Consider the following 27,658-nt stretch of genomic DNA (forward strand, 5'->3'; position numbering starts at 1 on the left):
CTAAAGCTTACCAACATTTATAGCAATGATTTAGATGAAAACTTATGTGTCCATCTGGTACAGTTTGTAACATTCTTTAATTCATTTAAAGAGGAAATCAGCTCATCAAATATAAGCAAAGAATTTCAAATGTACCAACTGCTAAAAAAAAGAATATGAATGATGCTTTTCCAAATGTTGAGGTGACACTTTGTTAATATTTAGGTCTGATGCTAACTAACTGCAGTGGTTAGAGATCATTCTTAAAATTTAAGTTAATTAAAAATCGACTTCGGTTTATGATGGGCCAAGAGTGTTAGACTCATCTCTCTACAATGAGCATTGACCACGATGTCTAAATGCAACTTATGTCCCACATAATCGAGAAATTTTTAATTAAAATATCTCGAAAAGTTCCCGGACTTTAACCATACATCTTACTATTATTTTTAGTATTTTACTGTAACAAGTTACAGCTCTTGTACTTTTTATTATTTAAAATTATATTTATAAAAGTAGATCAATATTTTTTTAATGGTAGGAGGTAGGGCCCCCACACCAATTCTGCCCAGGGGCCCCCACAGGCTTAAATCCGGCTCTGAGGAAGGGTCATGTTCAAGGGAGGAATTATTATCGGTAAAAAAATCCTTTAATATTCATCCAACCAACTTTAATAGCTCGCATGTATGTTGATTTGGTTCTATAAACCTGTAATTAGCCTCCTGAGAGATGCGATGCAAGAAAATTTAGTTCAGCATTCATTCGCTTAAAATAATAAAAAATATCAGATGATTCCATATAAGTTTGTTTAGACCATATCGAAGATGAGACTCGAACAAAGAAAAATGAGTTATTTTGGAGGATGCTAAATTGATTTCCTTCAAAACAGATCTTATTGCATAGCAACTGAGGCTAGTTTCTTACTTAATAAGTCGATATGAAGGTTTTTGTCTATAAAAATACCAAGAAATGTTAGAAAATCAATGGTACTGATCTGGTTGTTATTAAGAACCAAAGGTTGAAGAGCTCCTTTATAGGATAATGCTACCGTCTTATCGACATTAATGTTTTTAGCAACTTCTGTTAGATAGTTTAAAATATTCATACGGTATGTGGTACAATTAATGAAACGTTATGATGAATCACATTCATGGTTTTTATTTACAGTAAGTTTCTTGAAATAATGCTACACTGTACAAAGGAGTACTTGTCCACTGCTGAACGTAGCCTCGTGTAGTTAACTGAAATATCCCTTTCAGGCCTGAATTTTTTTTGAGTGAAAATGAAGTTTCCCTTTGAATAAATACGATATACGTTATCTAAAAAGGTGTAAAAAATGCAGAAAAAAAATTCATTGTTTGAATCTGTCACAAATGACATGTCACGTTCGTGCGCTCTGGGCCTATGTTCTATGAATGCATCGTAAGTGTATGAAAAAATTCATTTTTATTAAACGTAAAACACCATTAGGGCCAAATAAAAATTATTTTTATAATTGTTTAATATGCTATTACATACTAACTAAAATAGAACAAACATTTTTTGCTGAAATGTCATGTCTTTGCATTGCCTCTTTGCTGAAGAAGAGCTCGTTGAAGGAACAGGTTCTTCATCCAATACAGGTTCTTCATTTAATACAGTTTCCTCAATATCCTTGTCATCGGTGTTATTTTTAAACATTTGAGCGTCAAAAGCAACATCATTTTCGCCATATAAATCTTCTATTTCGGACTAGTTACCATCATTTAACACCTCTAGAGCCAAATCGTGGGTGAGAGGCACACCTGTAATAATTAGAAAAACTACTTTTATCATTAAAATATAGAAAAATTTATAAAAAGTCAAACCAATAAATATTTAGTATTTTAATTTCCTGCTATTGAACATTGAATGTGTGACGGCAACTCACTATCGTGATATTCAAACATTACAGGACAAGATCTCTACAAACAAACCAATAATTTCTTAAATCTTGTTTATTATCTTGTAGTTGAAACTTTATCTATACCACAACCCCGTTACAATAACATAAACACTTATAAAAAACAAGATATCTTTTACTTACCTTTACCGGTTTTGTCGTCAAAATACACAGCCTTCTTTATAGGGTATTCTATTGCAAACTAAGCGCGAATTCGTTAAATAATTTCAGTTACTCTGATAATGCACCATAGACACAACATATTGATATCATCTTTCCTAGTAAAAATATGTTTATTTTGATATTGATACCCACATAAACATGAGCTCACGATCGTGTCAGCCGGTCACGAAAGGGCTATGTACTTCAAATGATAAAATAGTAAAAATAAATGACTCCTCCAATTTAATTTATCGTCTCCGCCGCTGTAAAATTATGATAAACATCTTGTTAGTTGCTTACAGGTATTATACTCAACCCGCCTTCCGCACCCTCTAACTAAACTCTTAACCGTTCCACTAATCTCGGTTATCCAAGAAACATGTCTTTCCTCCACTATCGGATGCAGTTTACAACATTAAATGGCTCATTACGTTCATTAAGAGTTTTAAGAGTTCGAGAAGGAGGAAAGTATATTGCCATCTAGAGACAAACTTTCTAAATATTAACTACTACTTGCCACCATTTAATATTTCCACAACACCACCAGACACACAAAAGTTATGAAAGGTATAAAGATATTATTTAAATGGATAAGTTTGGTGGGTCTGGTTTAGGATTCATGGGGGCTTATATTAATTCTTTTAAATTATTAATGGGTAGCTTACATACAAATGTGTGTTTTTTAGAGGTACAGAAGTTTGAAGTGGAATAAAACAAAGATTATTTTTTATATTAACATGAAATTGACTTCATTTGAAAGATAATTTTTTGTTATTAAATTTTAAATATGATTTCTGGCATATGACCGCCACGCATAGGCGTAACCAGGGGGGTTTTGGGGGTTATAACCCCCCCTTGGGATGTATTTTGAGCTTTATACGCTTAACACCATACCCCTCGGAGACCTTCCAGTAGTTGTAACCCCCCCCCCCCTTTAGGATTATCCTGGTTACGCCTATGCCGCCACGACTGGCTCGGACGTAGTCTAATCTGCATGTCCAATTTTCGACGACTTTTTCCAACATTTGTGGCCGTATATCGGCAATAACGCGGCGAATGTTGTCCTTCAATTGGTCAATCGTTTCAGGCTTATCGGCATAGACTAGCAACTTCACATAACTCCACATAAAATAGTCTAGCAGTGTTAAATCGCACGATTTTGGAGGCCAATTCACAGGTCCGAAACGTGAGATTATGCGGTTACCAAACATTCCCTCAATAAATCCATTGTGGCATGAGCTGTGTGACATGTTGCATCTTCTTGCTGAAACCATAGCCCCTGCACATCATGTTTGTTTAATAGATCACATGCCATAAGTCAGTTAAAAAAATATCCGTAAGGGGCGCTTACGTCGAGGTTTGGTATTAAATCATAACCTCATATTATTCAGATATACATTTCAATACATTTTTGAGGATTTTTAGCCGTAGTTCCACAGAGTTTAAAATTTGTGAAATTAGTGAGTTACCTATTTTGCTGTGCTTTGTCAATAAATAACTATTTTTTTTATTTTCTGTCTCATAGTTAACCAATGTCATAACACAAATTAAATTTTGTTTAAGACTTATATTTTCCATTTTTCAGAATCGAAAACAAGCAAAAACCATCTTTTACTTTTATATTTTCCAAGTTTAAAACAAATTATACTTGATAAATAGTAAGAAGTCCCAAAATATTATAATATGTGAAACTAATAAACAATAAATGCAGTCCCACCAGGAATTCAATTGATCAATAAATATGTAGATCAATAAATAGCAAAATAATTTTCACAAAGTGTTAACTACTTTAAATTATAAATCATAAAACAGTTATAAATTATTTCATGCATATATGAGAATAATTTAGAAGAAATTCTATCTTTTAGTATTTTATTTTATTTTATTAACAACATCAGAATATGCAGACGACACCGCGATCATGGCTGAAAGTATCGAAGATCTTCAATTCCTTATATAGATCGAGTCACTAGTAGACTAAGAGCCGCTATAGGTGAAATTTCTTAATCATTTTAGGCACGATGGGACCCTATAACTTAAATAGTAGAACCTAAAAGAAAACGTTTGAAAACTGTGCCGTCACTTTTCAGTGGCACATGCGTCGACAGTGGCGCATCAAACGTTCCACTTATGGACGGGATAAATAAATTAAAAGTTAACAGAACTTACTAACAGAATTAATTTTTTTTATTTTTTTAAGTTCTATGTGATTAACACATAGGATTCATCGTGATTTTAACCCACCACCCCCTTCCCTCTGCCCCCACCATCAAAAACTTCATTTTTGGTTTTTATTTTTTTTGGTGGGATACAATAAATTTTGAAATTTCAAAAAATTCACACGCATAGTTGAGGCTTTTATAAAACATGCCTATTTTTTATAGACCCATAGGTAGAGTGTACATAACCTCAAAAAATTAAAAGAAATTTTTTTTTTTCAAAAAAGCGTATAACTTTTTTTGAGGAATAGTTGCAGGTCTAATTTTTTCTTAATCTTGTGTGTTTTATCAAACACTATATTTTTAATTTTTTTCAGATTTTTCCGTAAGTCTCCCCACTTTCAAAAATCCGAAAAACTGTTTTTTGGGGGGTTGTGGGGGATTTTCCCTATTTTATAGACTTCATAATATATCAAATCAATTTTGTTTTTATAGGTTATATGTAACTTGAAGTAACTGAGTTCTTTAGAATATTTAGAAATCATAAAAACACGTGCAAACCCCCCAAAACCCCATTAAAAACAGTTTTTTTGGATTTTTGAAGGTGACTAACGTTACAGAAAAATCTGAAAAAATTGGAAATATAGTGTTTGATAAAATACACAAGACTAAGAAAAAATTAGATCTGCAGCTATCCCCAAAAAAAAGTTATATACTTTTTTTCAAAAAAAAAATTTTAAAATTTTTTTGAAGTTATGTACATTCAACCTACAGGTCTATAAAAAATAGAAGTGTTTTATAAAAGCCTTAACTATGCGTGTAAATTTTTTGAAATTTTAAAATTGATTGCATCCCACCAAAAAAAAATAAAATCGAAAAATAAATTTTTTGATGGTGGGGGCAGGAAGAAGGGGGTGGTGGGTTAAAATTACGATGAATCTTATCTCTTAATCACATAAAACTTTAAAAAATGAAAAAAATTAAATTATGGTAATGAGGGAGGGTATTTTTTAATTTATGTATCCCGTCCATAAGTGGAAAGTTTGATGCGCCACTGTAGACGCATGTGCCACTGAAAAGTGACGGCACAGTGCTCAAACGTTTTCTTTTAGGTTCTACTATTTAAGTTATAGGGTCCCGTCGTGCCTAAAATGATTAAGAATTTTCATCTATAGCGGCTCTTAGTCTATAGAGAATGCTCCAAGAACGGACTTAGCATAAATATAACAAAAACAAAGTTACTTGTGGTTATCAAACAAGACGTCGGCCCTATGCAACTAATTGTCAGTAATGAACCGATAACAAAAGTTAACCATTTTAAATACCTAGGATGTCGGATAAACGGGACACTAAATACGGATGAAGAAATTAAAACTCGTATAGAAATTGCAAGAGGAGCATTTATGAAACTTAGATCTATTCTGAGCAACTCTCAGATAGTGATGAGCAAAACAAGAACAAGGCCAAGACCAGACTAGTCTTGGTCTTGGTCTTGTTCTTGCAAGTTGCAATTGCCGGCCTTCGGTTGTGTCACGTTGTGTTTTGCATGCTGTCGATACCTGCCGCCTGCCTTCAGACCACGTCTTGAGTCTGTATTATTGTTTATTGCCCTGTATTTTAATAAAATGTTAAAGAAAAAGAGCTTCTTAAAGGTGCCACAAATGGTCGGGGACCTTCAATTCACGGATTTTACGAAAAGGGATAAACGGTTTATAGTTGTTAACAGATAATGATCTGCTCCTTTCACTCGAACACTGTGGTATTTATCCTACGAGGGTCAAATTTAAGAACATAAATTAAATTTTTTTTAAGAGAACACAAAAATCAAATATTTTTTACTCTATTTAATCATTATTTAATTTAATTAACTTTTTTTATAAACTAACTAAAACATACTTTTTAGTAAATACGTTCATATTTACCATACCTATTTATAGACCTAATACTATAACATAATAACTAAACCTAATGGGGAGTTATAAACGCTTAATTCTGTAACTTGCTATCTTGCAGTTCTTTAATTTTATTTAAACTACATTGCTCTCGTAACACGAGTTATTCGCACTTTTATTTTCACATATTTTTGGATTGAATACCATTATGACATTTAAAAAGTTGAAAATATTCGGATGTGGATAGTAAAAACTAGAATTTAAAACACACTGAAATGATGCGCATACATTTCAAGTGCGGCACATTCTATTTGTAGTACTGGCCCTTTCTGGGGAAAACCTAGATTCTTCCAAATAGTTTTCTTAGATAAATTAGATTTAGATAGGTTTTAAATAGGATTTAGATAGATTTAGATAAGTTAGACTCTTTCCAAATAATTTTAAAAATTTCCCAGTATCGGAATTTTTGTCATTATATTCAGAAACTGAACCTAAGCTTTGGATTTTGCGATACCAAGCTTGACACATTACAATCGACAACCAGTTATTTTTTATTCAGGCCACAATGCTTTCACAGCATTGTGAATCCCTTTTCAAAATTTATTATGATATTTTTTGTATTAATTTTAAATTTAACGACCTATATTTTTCCTCGATTATGCGAAAAGAATTGAAATAAGTGTCAGTATTTTTATTAGACAAAAAAAGCGAAAACTACTGGTACATAAAAACCGTTTTTAATTGCATTTTTTTTAAATGGATTACCCTATCTATAATTATATTTTTTTTGTCTTACAAGTAATTTCAATTGTCCTTGAACTGTAGCCGTTTGAAAACTTGCCTTCTGGACACTTTGAAGGTTGAGAAAATGCAAACCGTTTGACTTAATCAAAACGACTTAAAAATATAACCAAAATATTATGTATTTTAAAAATTCGATATTGTTTAAGGTTTCTTACAATGTCAGTATATATTATTGAACTAAAAAATAAAGTTAAATAATAAAATCCAATTTTTCTCAAAAAAGTGCAAGAGTCTTGCAGGTTGGTCTTGGTCTTGCGTGGTCTTGCAAGGTTCGGTCTTGGTCTTGGTCTTGTTCTTGCAAGCTTGGTCTTGGTCTTGGTCTTGCTGCAAGACCAAGACCAAGACCGCAAGACTAAGACCAGTCTCGCTCATCACTACTCTCAGATGAATTTACAACTAAGAATCAAGTTCCGAAAATGTATCCTGTATTACTATATGGATGTGAAACCTGGATCATGAAGGTTAACATGATCAACAAATTAGAAGCCTTCGAGATGTGGTCATATCGTAGAATGCTCAGAATATCTTGGGTTCAACGCATTTCAAACAGAGAAGTCTTAAACAGAGTAGGTCAAGGCGAAGGTGACTTAATCAAGATGATAAAAAAGATTAAACTTGAATATCTCGGGTATATAATGTGAGGTAGCAGATACAGGATGCTGCAGTTAATAGTCAATAGAAAGATCGACGGAAAAAGTGGAATTGGTAGGAAGAAATATTCATGGCTCCGAAACCTTCGTCAATGTACTGGCTTATCAGCAGATCAACTATTATATGCCGTGCAAGATCGAGAAGGATATCGGCAAATTGTCATGGAAGCTACCCACGCCTAAAATTTGGGCACTGTACTTAAAGAAGATGAAGAAGAAGCATTTTATGTTTTTTTTTTGTCAATCCTATCATATTTTCAACAGTGATTCTATGATTGGCAATGGCTTTTTCTGTTAACTCAGCTATTTTTTTAAATCGAAGTATATTTAAATGTATTTCTTTTTCCTCTAAAATATCTGATATATTATTATCAAAACCCCTGTCCGCTAAAACATCTCCTTCTTCAATAAGTCCTAAAATTCCGCATTCCACTGTAATTTTTCTATCTGAAATTCTGCCTCCATAAACATCAGATACCTACATAGGTATATTATTTTACCTTTTTCAGAGCATGTTATGTTATCAGTATTTTAAAGGTATTGGTTCCATAATAATATGTAGAATATGTTGCCTGTTGCATAATAGGGTCATTGCTTTGGTCTATTGGAATTTCGGTAGGGTCCAGAATAATTTTGTACTGGTCTTCTGAAGACACAAAATTGTAAGACAACTAGGAAACGAGTACCAAAGAATGTAAATAAATGCCAGAATAAAATAAGGTTATGTTTTAATGCCAAACCCTGACGCCAGTGCCACCTACATGCATGTGATCTATTCAGGAATAAAAAAGTCAGTAATCATGGCTCTACAGCGGTCACCATTAACTGTAACGTTCTGGCCAGCATTGTTTTTGAAGAAGTACGGACCAATGATTCCACCAGCCCATAAAGCACACAAAACAGTCAATTTTTCTGGAGGTAGTAGTTTCTCAACATACACTTGAGGATTGTCTTCACTCCAAATATGGCAGTTTGTTTATTGAAGTAGCCATTTAACCAAAAGTGAGCTTCGTTGCTAAACAAAATTCGCTTATGAAAGTCGGGATAAACGACAATTTCGTTTTGGGCCCATTCATCGAATCTACGCCTTGCTAGGTGATCGTGTGGCTTCAATTCCTGCGCGAGTTGAAATTTGTAAGCACGTGAACCAAGATCTTTTCACAAAATCTTCCATAAAGTGGATGGACACATATTCAACTGCTGTGCACGATGGCGTATAGGTATACTGAAGCGGGTCTTCCTCTATGCTACGCTCAACAGCAGCAACAACATCTTCTGTACGCACTGTACGACGTCTCTGTGGATGCGTATTATCATTTAGAGTTTAGAGTAAACGTGGTGCGAAAACGTTCCACAGTTGTTAATCGAATTAATTGCTCTGATGGGCGATTAGGTATACCATAAAATGGACATAGTGCGCGATACGTATTTCGAAGAGAACTATGATTTTCAAAATAAATTTGCACAAGGTAAAAGCGTTGTTCAAGCGTCAGTCTATTCATATCGAAATGTCAAACCAAATTAAATATAAATCACTTGACAGCTGTCAAAATGGTTGCCAGTTAAAAAAGTGTTGCCAGCTTATATTTCTATACCTCTAAAAGAACACCCATGTAGATACAAATACTTTAGTCACTTGTTCATAAAGATACTGTAATTTCTTATATTTTTATTAAGAAACTCTTCTACTGAATAATATTATGGTCTTTCAGATAGATAGGTTTTTGTAAAGGGAGATGGTTGTATAGTTTTTTTGCAGAAATATAGTTTATGTAGAATACAATATAGATTTATTTACTAACTTAGTGGACGGGATGCATATTTACAAATGCTCCTATACTACGGCACCAGAGTGCTGAAATCGCTTAGCCTTTGATATACACTATTACGCTACAAACCCTCATTGATTTCGGCACCTATTAAATTATAAGACATCTATTAAATTTTGGTGACTAAGTTTTTATTGCAATTAATATTATTGTATAGTATTGTAAGTATTGTATATTTATATTTCAAGTTATTGCTTGAAAAACAGGAATAGAAATGTCTTTTCTTTTCTGAAAAATGTCTTTGGCAAAGCCAATTACCCAGAATTGTTTGGTTTGTGATTAATTGCAGATTCATAGTCATAAATTTCTTATTTGATAACATAAGTACTACAATATTATTTTTATAGATACATAGGTACATCTTGTTGCTTTACTTTTATTTTTTTTTATAGAAATGTCGAAATTTTTAATAGAAATGTCTGAAATGCAATAACCTAGCATATTTAAGAATGTGTTTTTTGACCCTAACCCGAGAAACAAATAAAACAAAAATGATAAAAAACGGCATTGAATAAAAAAGGAATACCTATTTTTTATTTTTATTTATTTATAGGTACAGATATAATTACTCGTATACAGTGCGTCCATAAAGTATCGCATAAATTCATTATTAGCTAAATCAACAACATTAATAGAAATTACCGAAAAAGGTCGACTTTTGATTTTAATTTATGATATTTGGCATATATATCATACTAGTGACGTCATCCGCCTGGACGTGATGACGTAATCGATAATTTTTTAAAGGAGAATAATAGGGGTCGTGTGCTAGCTCATTTGAAAGGCAATTCAATTTTCTATTCAATAATATAAACATTAACATAATTATTTATACAGGGTGTCCAATTTTTTTTATATTAAATTAATTGACACGAAAAGACGAATGTGTGTAATTTATTAATTCAAAATACATTTTACTGCTGTCATAAAATAGAAATAAAATTTTTATTTGGCAAAAAAAACATTGCTTTTCGCTTAAATTAAATGTTTAAACTGTCAAGAGGCAGGTGGGTGGCAGCTTAAACATTGAACTTAAGCAAAAAGTAATGTTTATATTTGAAATAAACATTTTATTTTTGTTTTCTGACAGCAGTAAAATGTATTTTGAATTAAATGAACTACGCAAAGTCAATCAATTTAATTAAAAAATTGTTTTTGGACAACCCTTTATAAATAATTATGTTATGTTTATATTACTGAATAGAGAATTGAATTGCCTTTGAAATGAGCTATCACACGATCCCTATTCTTATTGAAAAAATCATCGATTACGTCATCACGTCCAGACGGATGACGCCACTAGTATGACATATGTATATGCTAAAAAATCATAAATAAAAATCAAAAATCGACATGTTTCGGTAATTTCTAATAATTTTGTTTATTTAGTTAATATTGAATTTATGCGTTACTTTATAGACGCACTGTATACATACGAGTAATTATATCTGTACTTATAAATAAATAAAAATAAAAAATATTTATCTGTTTTTTATTCATTGGCGTTTTTTTTTTAATTTTTGTTTTATTTGTTTCTCCAGTTAGGGTCAAAAAACACAGTCTTAAATATGCTAGGTTTATTGCAGTTTCGACATTTCTATTTGAATAGAATAAATTGAAATATACAATACTTACAATAATATTAATCGCAATAAAAACTTAGACACCATAATTTAATAGATGTCTTATAATTTAATAGGTGCCGAAATCAATGAGGGTTTGTAGCGTAATAGTGTATTTCAAAGGCTAACCGATTTCAGCACTCTGGTGCCGTATTATAGGAGCATTTGTAAATATGCGGACGGGATTGGTAAATAAACATCAAAGGTTGAATTTCTGGTGGAGTAGTGATGATAATCGTGCATCATTCATTAAACTTAAAAAGTTTCTTTGTTGTCGGGATATAAGGTTAGAACTACGCCTAAGGATGCTTCGATGTTACGTGTTCTTTACTCTTCTTTATGGCTTGGAAGCGTGGATGTTGAAACAAGTCCATTTGAATAAGTTGGCCGCCTTTGAATTTTGGTGTTACAGAAGAATCCTACGAATATCATGGATTCAATGAATGTCGAACGTGGAAGTAACTAGAAGGATAGGAAATCAACCGGAAATAATACTAACTATCAAAAGTCGAAAACTTGAGTACTTGGGACATGTGATGAGAGGGCAAAAATACTCATTATTACAACTTATTTTGCAAGGCTAAATCCGAGGAAAGCGAAATGTGGGAAGACGAAGAACATCCTGGCTTAAGAACTTACGGGAATGGTTCGAATGCAGTAGTGCAGAGCTATTTAGAGCGGCAGTCAACAGGGTCCGCATTGCCATGATGATTTCCAACCTTCGATAGAAGATGGAACTTAAAGAAGAAGTGATGATAAGGTCTTGCTGGAAAAAAATGTGGTGTATTTTTGAAGTAGCTTCTGCAATGCGCTGTTCTTCTGAGGCCAAAAAGATACCGTACCTATTGCTCTTTTTGTAATTTAAAAATAACATCAGATTGGGCAGCTGTACTAGAACCCCAAAAAGAAAGACCATATCGAAGATGAAACTCGAACAAGGAAAAATGTGTTATTTTGGAGAATGCTAAATTGATTTCCTTCAAAACAGATCTTATTGCATGGCAACTGAGGCTAGTTTACTTAACAAATCGATATGAAGGGACCATTTAAGGTTTCTGTCTATAAAAATACCAAGAAATTTTAGAGAATCAATGGCACTGATCTGGTTGTTATTAAGAACCAAAGGTTGAAGAGCTGCTTTATAGGATAATGCTACGGTCTCATCGACATTAAGAGGGAGTAAATTAGAGTCGGACCTGAGTCATACTGAGACATACTGAGAAATAATAAGTACCAATATTCTCAACTTATGGTGAAAGGAAAAATCGAAGGAAGGAGAGGACTAGGGAGGAAAAGACTATCGTGGCTCAGAAACATCCGACAATGGACAGGGCTAAATTTTGAACAGCTAATAAGAACAGCTGAAGACAGAGAAGAGTTTGCAATTGTAGTAGCCAACCTCCATTGAGGAGACGGCACTTTAAGAAGAAGAAATCAGAAGTTATAGTTACACGAAGAGTTGCAATATTAAAGTTGCTTCAAGTGATACTTGTATCATCAGCAAAAAGAAACAATTTTTCATTTTTTTAGCAACTTCTGTTAGATAGTTTAAAATATTTATACGGTATGTGGTACAATTAATTTTTTTTATTTATTAAACACCAATAAGATGCTTAAGGACATTACAATCTGATCAAATAATGTGATCAATGAGCAACTTATTTCTAACCTAAATTACTACTAACAACTTAAGACTAAGGACAAACTCAATAGTATAGTAGTAGGTTCTGTTAATATATTGCACAAATTTTAACTTGTACCGTCACTTGCACCGTGCACTATTTTTCACTTAACTAACTCGAAAGGTTTCTTCCTCTTGAGTCTTCTAGCTAGATCCGTGTTGTCGAGGAGCTGGATGGCCTCAACATTGACGTGTTGAAGAAGTCGTTGTTCGTGACTCTTGGCAAATTTTTCTATCGTCTTGTTAACAGTATCCATGTCTAGGTCCCTATGGAGGTCACTGTTCCTATAGTACCAAGAAGCGTTGACAATGTTCCTTAGCACTTTGTTCTGGAATCGTTGAATGATGTTTAAATTAGTATTACTAGCCGCATAGCTGGATGCCATATGTCTATATAGGTTTTATAATCTGTTTATACAGAAGTATTTTATTATAGATCGAGAGAGTGGATTGTCTTCCCAATAAACAATACATTTTTTTATACTTCATGTTAAGCTGTTCTCGTTTCTTTTTAACATGGGCCCTCCAGCGTAGCCTAGCGTCTAGTGTAATACCCAAATATTTTGCGGTATCGGCGTATGGTATCTGGGTATTATTTACGTTAACAGGAATGTATTGTTTTTTCTTTTTTGTAAAATTTATATGTACTGACTTCTTCTTCTTCTTCTTCTTATGCAATCCACTAATGGATGTTCGCGATCACGTTTGACCACGTACTGACTTCATTTAGTTTATTTTAATTCGCCAGCGTTTAGTCTACTTGTTAAGTCTGTTAACATAGATTTGTAGTTTTCTTGCTGCTTCTTCATGGTCTTCACCTACGGCTAAAACGGCAGTGTCATCAGCAAAGGTAGCTATTGTGTTATGATTTACTTCAGGGATGTCACTAGTGTATAATAGGTATAGGACCGGTCCCATCACACTACCTTGTGGTACATCTGCATTGATTTCCTTTAGTTCCAAGTAGGCTTCTTCTTGTTTAACCCTAAAAACTCTCTCTGATATATAAGATTCCAATAATTCTGTGTATTGTCTTGGCAAAATCCTGTTTAATTTGTATTTAAGTCCTTCGTGTCATACCATATCAAAAGCTTGCGCCACGTGGAGGAAGACAGCGGAGCAAACTTTCCTTCCTTCCAGCGACCTCTCTATTATATCCGTTATTCTATGGACTTGGTCGATCTATTATAGTGATATGGTCGTGGTGATCTATTCAGCATTCTTTTAAAGCTTCTAACATTTTCTGGTGGTTTACTGTGTCAACTGCTTTCTCAAAATCCACAAATATTAAGACGACGGGTTTGTTGTACCCTTTACATTTTTCGATGAGGCTTTTAATAACTTGTAGATGGTCATTTGTGCCGAAGCCTGACCTGAATGCTGTCTGCTCACATAATTGGTGAAATTCCATTTTGTTCGAAAGTCTGTTTGTTATAAATTTTGTGAAAAGCTTATGTTTGTGTGGCATGAGGCTAATTGGTCTATAGTTTGCGAGATTTGTTAAATCTCCTTTCTTAAACATTACAATTATCACTGCATTTTGCCATTGGGATGATGTTGCCCACTTTCAAGGCATTTTGTGAAAAGTATGGTAACCATTTTTATCTAGTCCAGAGAAATAAGATTTTTCTCGCGACACATCCTCCTTCAGGCCGAAACCAAATTTTTTGAGTAGTATGGACATATATAATAATAACCTATATGTTTCCTGCAGCCAATTTTGATGATATACATAGTTATAAACAAACGAAGATCAAAAAACGGTAAATCTTCGCTATTTTCGTCTATTACGAAAAAGTTAAGCATTTTTGAGAGTAATAAACTCAAAAAACGTATAAAAAAACTTCAATATGGCGTTCGCTGAATATGTCTATCTTTATTGGTTGCTTAGAAAATTGCAAAACAAATCATAAATTTTGACTTTTTATAAATATTCATAACTTATGTAAAAATTAACCCAGAATCTTCTCTTTACACGGAATGTTGAGACTTTTGGTGCTTAAATCATACCCTAAATTTCAAAGCAATTGGTAAAATAGTTTAACAGTTATTTAATTTGTTTATACCAAATTAATTTTTTGTGCAACACTATAAGTAAAAAAATTATGAGGTTACAGTAATACTTCGGACAGTTTATGAAAGAAGAACATTTTAATACTATTAACTTAATTAAAAAAAATGACAAAAAGTAATTTTAAAGAGTGCAAAATTATTTTGCAAAAAGATGTCGATTTTTTGCTTACTTATAAACAATTAGAATAACTTTTTATAGTTATACACATTTAGAAAGAAAAACAATTGTCCTAGATTAATTAGGGACGAAGTTAGCCCCCCTTTTTTTAATGCACATGTTGTTGCACAATAATTTTGCAATATTTAGAATTATTTTTTGTCATTTTTTTTTAAATTAAATTAATAGTGTAAATCTTCTTTTTTCATAAACTATCCAAAATATTACTGTAACTTCATCATTTTCTGACTTATAGTGTTGCAAAAAAATGAATTTGGGATAAACAAATTAAATAACTTTTAAACTATTTTACCAATTGCTTTGAAATTTAGGGTATGAATTAAGCAATGGAAGTTAATTTTTTCATAAGTTATGAATATTTATAAAAACTTAAAATTTATGATTTATTTTTTAATTTTCTAAGCAACCAATAAGGATAGACATATTCAGCGAACGCCATATTGTAATTTTTTATACGATTTATGAGTTTCTTTTTCTCAAAGTTTAAAATGCCTAACTTTTTGATACCTAATAGACGAAAAAAGCGAAAATTTACCGTTTCTTGATCTTCATCTGTTTATAAATATGTATATCATCAAAATCGGCTGCAGGAAACATATAGGTTATTACTGTAGATGTCCATACTACTAAAAAAATTTGGTTTCGGCCTGGAGGGGGTTGTTTCACTAACAGGATATTTTTTTCCTTATTTCTCTGAACTAATCAGTTTCTCGCCTCCTAATTTTATGCCTTTAGCAACGATCCAATTATCGCCAGGTGACATATTATTTCATTTGTAGGAGAGCTTTTTTAATTTCCTCTACAGTAACAGGCATTATGCGTGAGGATACTTTTTCCGCTCTTTTTATTATTGTATTGATATCATGTATATCTGTAATTTTTTGGATCCAAAAAATTACAGTGTGGAGACCAATTACAGTATCCAGAAGCCCGGGTCCCGGAGAGGTCCGAAGGTTCCTTTTAGTTATAAAAAAATAAATTCGCTAAATAATTTATATATTCTCCAAAAAACATCTCATACGCAGATACGCCAATACACTGCAAACGCTTTAGTTCTATTGTTACATCTCTTCACGCCTATACACAGTGCCGTAACCTAGCCCCACAGGGGCCCCGTGTCAGTGTGTTTGGCCCCTTTTCCAAAAACTACAGAAAGTTGTCAGATTTCGCCATGTCATTAAGTAAAAACTACCCAGTTAGTGGGTAGAAACTGTAGATAATCGCCTAACGGAGTTTTTTAGTTTCTAATAATTTCTTTTTGAATTGTGGGGCTTAAATAATAATTTCTCACTTTTCGGCTTTAAAATAAGTTCTTTTAAAATAGTTAAACGAAAGACAAAAATAAATATACATAAATCTAATTTATAGATAAAGAATAGATTATTCTCGAAAATGCCAATACCCAAACAATAGGTACACACTCTTTGGCATTATACAGTGGCCCCTAAAGCTAACACTCCACTTGCGATTTGTAGTCGCAGCGACAAAAAAATCGCTGTCGCAGAAAATCTAGAGTCTATAAAATTAGTAGTTGTTTTCAGAATCGCCAATTGAACGCTACAAGGATGTAACATCAGCTTTTAGATGTTTTTTTAACTTAGAGATAAAGAAGAAGTCAAGACCTCAATTAATACTTTATGCGAGAAACAAAAACGATGTTGATGAAACCAAAGAGAACTTGCATAATGAAAACATCATACAATTTATGAAAAATTTGATTCTTCCAGAATGTAAAAGCAACTTTTCCCAATATTTTAACTTTACTGCAAAATTTGACGATACCAATTTCTAATGCGTCAGGCGAGCGGTCTTTTTCGGATTTAAAAAGAATAAAAGCATATTTAAGGTCAAATTTGGGTCAAGAAAACCTAGACGCATTATCGCTACCTATTGTATATAGAGAATGAAGAACTGGAGAAACTGAATTGTGATAATGGTATATGGCAGTTTGCGAATGCCAAGTTAAGAAAAAAAGTGATCTAATTTTTGTCTGTATGTATTTTTTAGAATATTTTTTTTGCATGTCATGTGTTGTTTTGTGGAACTTTAATTCTTTCTTTATTTATGTTTTTAAATGTATTTTTTGGATTATTTTTTACGTTTGCTATTCTTCTTGCTTGCTTAAAAAAAATATTTTATGGATTTTACAATAAACCTTTATAGTTAATGCATGTGTTTTTTTGTTAAAAAACTTACAACGAATAGCAATGAAGGGGGCCCCTAATCCCCCAGCGCCCAGGGCCCGAAGTTAGGTTAAACCGGCACTGGTTTCTACTGCTGCGTTTCGTGTGTCATTCTTTTTATACTTTGCGTCAGAATCTTTACAGAGTACAGGATCACTTTCGTACAATTCTACAAATAATCTAACTTACAACGGTCTCCATTCATTCAGACGTTCATTTTTGAGGGTAAAAAGCACGTGCTTAATCAAATACAAACTCTCTACGACTGTCTTTAGAGCGTGAAATATTTAACATGTTTAATGTCTATCGTGGCGTGGCGTAGACCATTCGTAAGACAATCGAGCTGCACGAAAATCTGTTTACATTAGTCGTGTAGCACGGGTCAACTACGTAAGCGTGAGCCACGTTCGTTATTAACTAGTAATGTCAACCCGCCTGTATTGAGTCATGTACGCCAGGGAGTACTAGTGATGTTGATTATAGTTACTTTCGAGTATTCGTTACAAATCGTTACTTTTGTAGAAAGTAATCATTTACAGTATTCGTTACTTTGATTACTATGATTACTTTTGTTACTTTTGTATTTGAGTACCGGTAATCATATCGAGAATCGTATTTCTCAGTAGGTAGGTATTTTGTATAAATTAATCATTTACAGTATTCGTTACTTTAATTACTATTATTATGTTTGTTACTTTTGTATTTGAGTACCGGTAATCATATCGAGAATCGTATTTCTCAGTAGGTAGGTTTGTATAGGTATTCCGATATAACAAGGATCTTCACGAAGTACGAAGTAATCAGAGTAATCAAAGTAGATACAAGAGTCGTTACTAGCTCTGATACGATTGGTACGAAGTAACGAAGTAATCAGAGTAATCAAAGTAATGATTTCCCTCTCCGTATAGTAATCGTTACTTTCGGTATTCGTAAGTAACGAGTGCTTTGTAACGAATAGTTACTTTTTCAACATCACTAGTACGCCACTAGTTCCTGGTCGTGCCGGATAATACAGTGGACAGTGGCAGTGGCCGGCTGCTGAACTATATTTTATCGTCACCGATAAGCGGTCGGCGTGTGTGAAATGTCCCGTTCTCGCATGTGTTTCACTATCGGAATTTGGACGGGCGATAAAAATCGACCATCCAAAATCGATACGTGTGTATTTAGCGTAAAAAACGGAAAAGAATGCAAATTATTTAAGACCCGTAGCGGACTATAAGCTGTCAGGTAAAATATCAAAAGATAAATCGAAGGTGTAATATAATGGAAAAGTAAAGAAATACATACATAAAAAATATGGTGATAGGATACATACGAAATATAGCAAAAAAATACAAGTCAGTTGTCCTGTTTTACATACGACATTAACGTTATTAATAACGGTAGTTTCATCTATAAAAACCTACTTAATTCTTGTTCGTTTTTCTGATTAAAAATTTAAGTCGTTGATTTTTATTTGTAGTGTTTCATGTATGCATTTCTGGTAGAGTGAAAAGACACACTGATCTAAACACTAATAGAACACGAGATCCCTTCTGGAGATACTATTAAAATAGCGTTCCAGAGCGAGAGCGGAATGTATTTTCCAGGGGTGTGAATCTGTTGCTAAAATATCGCAGGTTGTCCTACATGCCAAAAGTGAGAGGGCGAAAGAGGCAAAGGAGAACGACAGCCGGTGGCCTCCGTCCATCCGGCAATATGTTAGCTCCTATAAATCATTGTTTAGGATGACTAACAGCTTCGTACGACGCCCTTCTTTTCAGAAATATGATGTAATTTATATGAAAATGCATCCGAATCTCTGTCATTTTGAGATATGAATGAAAAATTCATCAGAGGCTGGCTACTGAATACCACTTGTCGAAGGAGATAGGATAAGTCTTCTAATTTGCCAATCTCGTATCTCCTCCTTGTTGATTTTGACTACGAAATTTTTTGATTTATGAAAAAAGTTTCGGACCAAACATAGAAAAATAATAAGGATTTATTTCTCATTTCGTTGGGAAATTATTCTTGTACAATTCCGAGAGATATATCTCCTGTCCAATAGAAATAGTACGGTTGATATATTCTTGATAAAAATTTATTCCACAAATAAGATACTAAAAGCCTTTATTTACCGAAACTGATAGAACTTGAAGTAATAAGATATATGATGATTAAACCATATCATCATTATCATCATCCTCCAGCCCTTTGCGTCCAATGCTGGACATAGGTCTCCCTCATTTTTGTCCATTGTGCTCTATTTTGAGCACTTTGCATCCAATTTCTAAACATTTTCTTGAGATCGTCCAACGAATAAGGGGTCTTCCTCTAATCTCGGCCTCCACTCAAGTAATCTCTTCGTCCATCTCCCATCACTGATTCGGGCGACGTGTCCAGCCCAGTTCCATTTCAGGGTGGCAATTCGGGAAATTACATCTGTAACTCCTGTTCTTCGTCTTAAGTCTTTATTTCTAACTCGGTCACCTCGGTCACGAAGCGATATACTCAGCATTGACCTTTCCATTTTTCTCTGGGCTATTTGCAGCATTTTAGAAGTTGTAGCTGTCAATGTCAAAGTTTCGGCACCATAAGTCATCACAGGCAACACACATTGGTCAAATGTTTTACGTTTTAAAGAGGTAAGACCCCATTTCAACAGTCCCCGTTTCAGCGGTTCTCGATTCCACCGACCCTTTCCAGCAGTCCCCGGTTCAGCGGTACCCATTTCAGCAGTCCCCGTTTCAGCGGTTCTCGATTCCACCGACCCGTTTCAGCGGCGTTTGGTTCTGCAGCATGCCGTTTGAGAGGCATCGTTCAGGAAAATCAGTAAAAACAGGACCCTCTTGGGGACAGTAGTTTTAACAATAAAAAATGAATTTTATAAAATAAACAATAAGTTGTCCCAAAATCACCCTATATATTGCTTTGCAATTGCATAAAAAGTAGGGTAATATGGTAAATAATTTGCAAAAAATTTGATGTTTTATTTACGTATTTTCAAAATAATACTACATTATGCAACGAGAATTTTTAATGATGGTCATTTATGATGCCAGTATAAAAAATACGACAAGCCTGGAAGAAGAAGAGAAAAAAATGTTTCAATCGCACTGCAGTCATTCTTGACGAAGTTGAGTTAGATGATTTATTTAAAGAAATAAATACACTTTGTAGAAGATGAACTATAACTTACAAAGAAACAATTTGTAAGTTGTAGACGTTGACTAGGATAATCAAATTAAAATTCATGAACATTCTTTTATTTTTAATTTTTGTATTTAAATATATAAATTTATTCAAATAAATTAATATTAAAACGAATACAGAAATTTAATTCTAATTATTGAACTTACACATACATCATTAAATAATGCAAAAATATAATTTATACTTATTAGATGCTTACCTAGACAAATATTAATAGATTCATCGAATAAAATTATAATAAAACAAAAATTACTTTATTAAGGCAGTATCAAATTTAAAAAATATATTGCATTAATTTATAATTATTATAGAATTTATCTAACTAATATACTTTATTTAATAAAATTTACAGAATCCTTACAAAATAATAATAATTGTAAAATTCAATAACTTTTATAATAAATGTAATCAATTTACTTTTTAGGGATTTTCCATTATTTTAAAGGGTCCTTACTTTTTATTATTTCACTGCATAGGTAGTTCATAAACTGGATCATAAAATGTAGATTCTCATATACAATCTGTTCAATTTTCAGCTCTTAGTTTTTATGAACAACGGAAATATGATTTATTAAAAAAGAAATGCTAACTTGATTTCTGTTTGTCATATAAAATTATTTTTTCTTTTTTTATATGAATTTTTTGATCAGCTTTTCATTAAGCCTACATGCAAGCACGGAACATAAAAAATATCTAAGTTATTCTAATTGTTTATAAGCTAAAAAGTCAGGTCTTTTTCAAACAGTTTTTTAAAAATTTTTTAATACGTCTTAAAACTAAAGTCTCAAATAATCCACTGCGATCTGCTAAATATCTCACAGATTCACTGTAGGGCAAGAACAGTTGTATAAACAATTGCTCTCTGGGATAAACAAATTGAATAACTTATAAACTATTTGGTCGATCTGGTTGAAATTTAGCACACTTAAATAACTCATTAATTGACATAATTTAAAGTCATTAAATTTTACGTCATTGTGCAAAAAATAAAGTTATTAATATTTATAATTTACTGCAAAAATGAGGGGTTTTTGCAATTATCTCGGTCAATTGTTTATATATTACAATATGCTTACCACCAAATTAAAGAACTTTTTAAGATCTACATTTATTTGAAACATTTTTCTCTAAAATGTACAAGAAACGTTTTATAGTCAAAAAACTGCTTTTTTCATTCTTTACAATTGTTAAAAAAAAAAGCAAAATCAGCTGTACGTCTTCACGGAATTATCATCAGTTATCCCTCATCTACCGTTTAAAACTTTGAATACCCTGTAGAACATCTTTACGTGAAATCGATGATTTATTTCCCTATTAACTGGGGTATATACCAGATACTTAGATATTACCTGTATATTTTCAAACAAGAATTAGTTAAAATAATATCCTACAATAAAACTAATTACTTATCATTGTCATATAATTATTTTCTTATTGAGACCGCTCTATTGGGGACCGCGTTTATGGGGACCGCTGAATTGGGCACCGCTGAATCGGGGTACCGCTGAAACGGGGACCGCTGTATTGAGACCGCTCAATCGGGGACCGCGCTTATGGGGACCGCTGAATAGGGGTGAAACCTTTAAAGAAATTGGTATATCGCTTTTAAAGATGTCTTTGAGTTTTCCATAGGCTGCCCATGCTAGGTTTATTCTTCTTCGTAGTTCGCATGTTTGGTTGTCTCTTGTGATCTTTATTTCGTGTCCAAGGTATATGTATTTTTCCACTGCTCTACTTCGTTGTCTCCAATATTAATATTTCCGCTAGGTACTAGGTTTGTCATGAATTTTGTTTTGGAGATGTTTATTGTAAGACCTACACTGGCACACACTAACTGAAGTTCATGTAGCATTGTACATATCTCCTTAAGGTTGTCAGAGAATAACCTATGTCGTCTGCGAATTTCAAATTTGTTAATCTTCTACCGTCAATATTCAGGCCTCGCTCTTTCCAGTTAATTTTTTTACAAGCATATTCTAGTACTGCGGTAAACAGTTTAGGCGATAAGGTATCGCCCTGTCGGACTCCTCTGCCGATATGGTCCGTGTTTTTATGTAGTTTCACCGACATAGTTGCGTTCTTGTATGTATTGTAAATTAACCTTGTGTATCGGTAGTCAATGCGGCATGCTTGTAGTGCTTCCAGAATTTTGTCAAATTCTACCGTGTCAAAGGCTTTATGGAAATCTACAAAAGCCAAAACGAGTGGTGATTGTATTCGATAGTCTGTAGGTGATCATTTGTTCCGAATCCGGTACGAAATCCAGCTTGCTCCATTGGCTGGTAGAAATCAAGTTTTTTCTCCAGACGATTCGTTACTATTCTTGTAAGGAGTTTGTATAAGTGACTAAGAAGGCTTATAGGTCTGTAATTTTCTAATTCATGGAGATCTCCTTTTTTGTACATTAAACCATATGCTCGACCCCTAATCATTGAGTTAAAATTAAAATCAAGATTTTTCTTCTTCTTCCTAATTTAAGTCCTGTTTATTCTTACAAGTATGTCTTGGGATTTCGATGTCCAGCTCTCGTATCATTGTTTTTAAGGTCTCTCATATGCTCTAGATTTTCTTCTTCATGTGCTATATCAGAATTAATCGACGTTGGCGATAACCATTCGAAGGCTTCTCGATCTTCTGCAATATGGAATAATTGTCCTATATTTAAGATCCGAGTCCATTCACGCATGTTTTTTAACCAAGAAACTTGTTTACTTCCTACACCTTTACGACCCTATATTATGCCTTTAAGGGTCAGTTGTAGTATTCTATATTGGTTTTTCCTCACTATATGTCCCAGAAACCAGAGATCTTTAGCAGTTCTCGGTTGACTCTCCTTAGTACTTCCTTATTAGTTTTTCTTGCTGTCCAAGGTATCTTCAGCATCCGTCTATCAATTCACATTTAAAATGCTTCAATTCTGTTCATGATCGATACTTTTAGTGTCCACACTTCTGCACTATACAAAAGTACAGACCAAACATAGCTGTTAACCATTTTTTGTCTTAGTTCTAAACTGAAATGATTATTGCAAAGAAATGACTTCATTTTCATAAAAGTTGTTTTAGTCATTGCTATTCTGCGTTATATTTCTATGTCTGAATCTAGTCGGTCCGTTATGACAGTTCCCAAATATTTCATTTTGTGAACTTTTTTAACTTGGACTCCATTTACTTGTAGCTCTGCCTCTGGATATGGGTTACGCTTAAAAACTAAAAAAAAATTTTATTGACTTTATTTTAATGTTCATTTTCTCTCTTACTTTGTGAATACGATCAAGCAGAATTTGAAGACCTTCAATATTATCTGACAGAATTACTGTATCGTCTTCATATCAAAGTACATTTATTTATTTATTTATTTATTGAAATATACATCCACCAGGTATAAACCCATAAAGGTGTACATAAGAAAACTACATACATTGACTGAACACTTGATGACAAAATATAAAATAAAATAAAGAATAACCAAAAATGTTTCTGTTGTGAATACACATACACAATAATAAACAAAGACCTTAATAAAGAAAAATAACATGGCATCAATTCGATAAGCTATTGCGTATTTCGCGTTTAAAGATGTTAAAACTAAGAAAAAAAATGTCCACAGATCTTAAGTTATTGACACTTCTGCACATACTTTTTATCGGACAATAGAAATTATGTTGCGAATTAGGCACCGAAATATGAAAAGTTACACCTGAACATGACACAGCTCGTGGTACATTAAAGTCTACAAGGCTAAGCAAAACATCGCTATTAATTAGGCAATTGACAATTTTGAAGATGAATATTAGGCCGTTTATTTCACGCTGCTTACGCAGTGAATGGAATCCAAACTCAGAAAGGAGTAAATTATAGCTATAGCCTCTAACCGGATATCTGTTATATTTTTTGAGGTAACAATATCTTAAGAATCTTTTTTGAACAGATTCAAGATTAGAGACAAGTTCTGCATGATTAGGATTCCATACCACGCTGCAGTAATTAAGTTTACTACTAACTAGTCCAAAATATAAACTACGCAAAGCTTCCACAGACGTTACATCTCTGCAGCTTCTAGTAATATATCCTAAAGATTTGGTTGCTTTAGAGACCACGGTATTAATATGAGTTGAGAATGTTAATTTACTGTCAAATATAACACCAAGATCTTTAAACTCTGAGGTAGAAGACAGTAAAATGTTGTTGACCTTATAATCGAAATGTATGTTATTGATCTTTCGGGTATAGGACATTACTTTACATTTCTTTATATTTAAGGATAGTTGATTATCGAAACACCATTCATTAATGGCAGAGATATCCTGTTGAAGTTTAACGCAGTCGGAAATATGGTTAATTTTGCGAAATATTTTCATATCGTCCGCGTACAACAGTGTTTCAGAGTCTACGATGGAGCAGATATCATTAACAAAAAGGAGAAATAATAAGGGACCCAGATTTGACCCCTGAGGTACTCCAGACGTGGCAACAAAACGAAAAGATCGAAAGCCTTGATATTCTACGAACAAACTCCTATCAGTTAAATATGATTTCAGTAATATTTGAAAGTTATTGGAAATTCCAAACTGATCTAATTTTGTTAGCAATTTATTGTGTGAGACTCGGTCAAATGCTTTACTGAAATCAGTGTATATGACGTCCACCTGTTGTCTTGAATCTAAAGCTGACGAAACATATTCTGTAAATATACAAAGATTTGTTGCCGTACTCCGAGCTTTCACAAAACCATGTTGACTGCTGGTAATCAAACAACGCACATGAGCATACAAGTAATCTGTCAAGATAATTTCGAACAATTTAGAGAATGCTGATATAAGAGCGATAGGTCGATAGTTAGATATATCAGAGTTTGAACCTGATTTAAAAATAGGACAAACTCTTGTATTTTTCCACGCAGCTGGAAATGTTGTTGTCTTAAGAATGAGGTTAAAAATTACAACAAGTGGTTCTATGAATGACTCGACGTGACATTTAAGTATCGAAACAGGAAAATTATCAGGACCGCAGGAAAATTTATTTTTTAATTTCTTTGCACCTTCTATAATATCGTTACTGGTAATTTTACCGATATTAAAGTAAGAACTTGGATTATAATTAAAATAAGATGTAACAGAAGGAGAGCTATTACTATCAGAAATATAAACACTCTTAAAGAAGTTTGCAAATGCGTTTACTATATCTTGACTCGTGGTAAACTTATCACTACCGTATTTCATCAGACCAGGTATCCGTGATTTATTATTTTTGGCATTAACAAAGTTCCAAAATTGTCTCGCATCTGACTTAAAAGAATTTTGGGATCTTTCAATAAATTTTTTATATTCTAGTTGTATTTCTAATTTAATAGTTCTCCTGAGATCTTTAGCTCGTTGGAGGTAAAAACAATATTTACTTCGTCTATACATTCTCAGATAATGATGTTTACGTTTAACTTTGGCGATTATTTCAGATGTAAACCATGCTGGATATTTTTGAGATCTAGTTGAACTAAGTGGAACACATTTATCTATAATTTCTTGGAGAGACAAACTAAACGAATCTACAGCAGAATCTACATCTGAAAAATGTTTTAAATGACTCCAGTCCATTTCGGTTAAAAGTTTATTAAATTTATTTACGTTATATTTTCTAAAATTAAGACGTTTCTGATTCGGAACAAAATATTCATCTTCTTTGACTTCATACGGAAAATAACAAGTTAAAGCAGGATGATGATAATCAATAGGAACTAAGGCATTGACTTCAGGTGTAACTTCGCAACTAAAAACTGACGGTGTTACAATCAAATCTAATATCTTTCCATGTATATTTTTTATTTTGTTACATTGTACAGAATCTGTATAGTTTAATAGTTGAACAAATCTATTAATTAAAGGAGTTATTTGACTATTATTAACATAATATGCCGCAAGATCTGTTAAATTAAAATCTCCAATCAAAACGACCTCATGAGTTTCATGGAAAGTTTCAATATAGTCAAAAAAATCAGAATACTCACTAAATGTCACGTTAGGTGGGATATAAACTGTTATAAAGAAGATTGGTTTGATATTGGTTTTGAAAACTTTAACACATAAAACATCAATTTTTTCTATAGGAAACACTACACTATGTTGTTCTGAATGACACACGTTATTATTTACAGCAAAAATCACTCCTCCTCCAAACTTGCCAAAACTTCGATCTTTACGATAAACTGAGTAGGTGTCTTCAGGAAATAGTTCACTACTGCGTACTCCATCCCGAAGCCAAGATTCTGTGATTGCAATAATGTGATATTGTGATATTAGGACATTTTGAAAAAATATAGTTGTTTTCGAATTTAGACCGCGACAGTTTTGATAGTATACAAAAAGCTGTCATTATTTTTCGGTGATCCAGTGGATGATACTACAGGTTTTTTGAGACAATAAATGGTAGATTATTTTTGTATTTTATAATCAAATTTTTTTCACCTGCTGCCAAACGATCGCTAAGTTCCTTTTTGATTTTTGAAGTATACTCACGTTGCATAACAGTTTGATCTGACCTCATATATATATTCTTATAACAGTCTAATGATTTGAGTTTGGGATTTAGCTTTAAAAAATTAGTCACTTGATTACTATTCGGAAACTTAACTTTAATTGGACGACATTTATTTGAGTTGGCTGACGGTTGTAGACCTAAACGGGAAACATGTAAACCATTTAATTGCGGATTTCGATTCATTGATATAGCTGTAAACATATTTTCAATATAAGCTTGCAAATGAATTTCAGTTTCAGGAACACCAAATATTAAAATATTACTTTCTTTTCTTTTAATTTGGTTCAACTCTGTCGTTATTTTTATCATATCGAAGGAATCCCCTTTTTTGTTTAAGTCAATTAGGCTTGCCTTAATTGTCTGTATTTCGACTTCGTGGTCAGTTTTTATTTTTGTTATTTCAGTTTTTAGGTCGTCGATCTTTTTCTCATAAACATCAAGTTTGCTATTTAAAATTTGCACTATACCAGCAGAAACACTATCGACGATGGATTTAATAAAAGTTTGATCTTGACAAAGTTGTTTAATAGATACGTCGGCCGCACTTCTTATTTCAAGTTGCTGTTCCCTGGTTAATGGCATTTTTTTACAAGGAAACGATGCTGATTGTCGAAAAAGAAAAAATTAAGTGAAAATTTAGTAGATACTTTTAACTTTTTTAGAAGAAGATTGAAAAAGTTCGAATAATAATATATTAACAACACTTGGTTAATTAACAGTAACACAGCAGGTCAACATACGTGTTCACTCAACGGCGGTCGAACTACTACATTAAGTAGTTCCCCGTTGATTTT

General features: G+C 32.9%; 1 protein-coding gene across 1 annotated transcript; it reads right to left on the bottom strand.

The window, feature by feature from the left end:
* Positions 1–8,648: 8,648 nt before the first annotated feature.
* On the bottom strand, positions 8,649–27,446 carry LOC126878607 (uncharacterized). The gene is made up of 3 exons (XM_050641418.1): positions 26,792–27,446; positions 25,274–26,592; positions 8,649–8,864 (listed from the first exon to the last, which is right to left on the bottom strand). Exons 1-3 carry the CDS (start codon positions 27,444–27,446, stop codon positions 8,649–8,651), a joined length of 2,190 nt encoding a protein of 729 aa, XP_050497375.1.
* Between the last annotated feature and the right edge of the window lie 212 nt (positions 27,447–27,658).

This window comes from Diabrotica virgifera, chromosome 10 (assembly GCF_917563875.1).
Source record: "Diabrotica virgifera virgifera chromosome 10, PGI_DIABVI_V3a".
Taxonomy (NCBI): Eukaryota; Metazoa; Arthropoda; class Insecta; order Coleoptera; family Chrysomelidae; genus Diabrotica; species Diabrotica virgifera.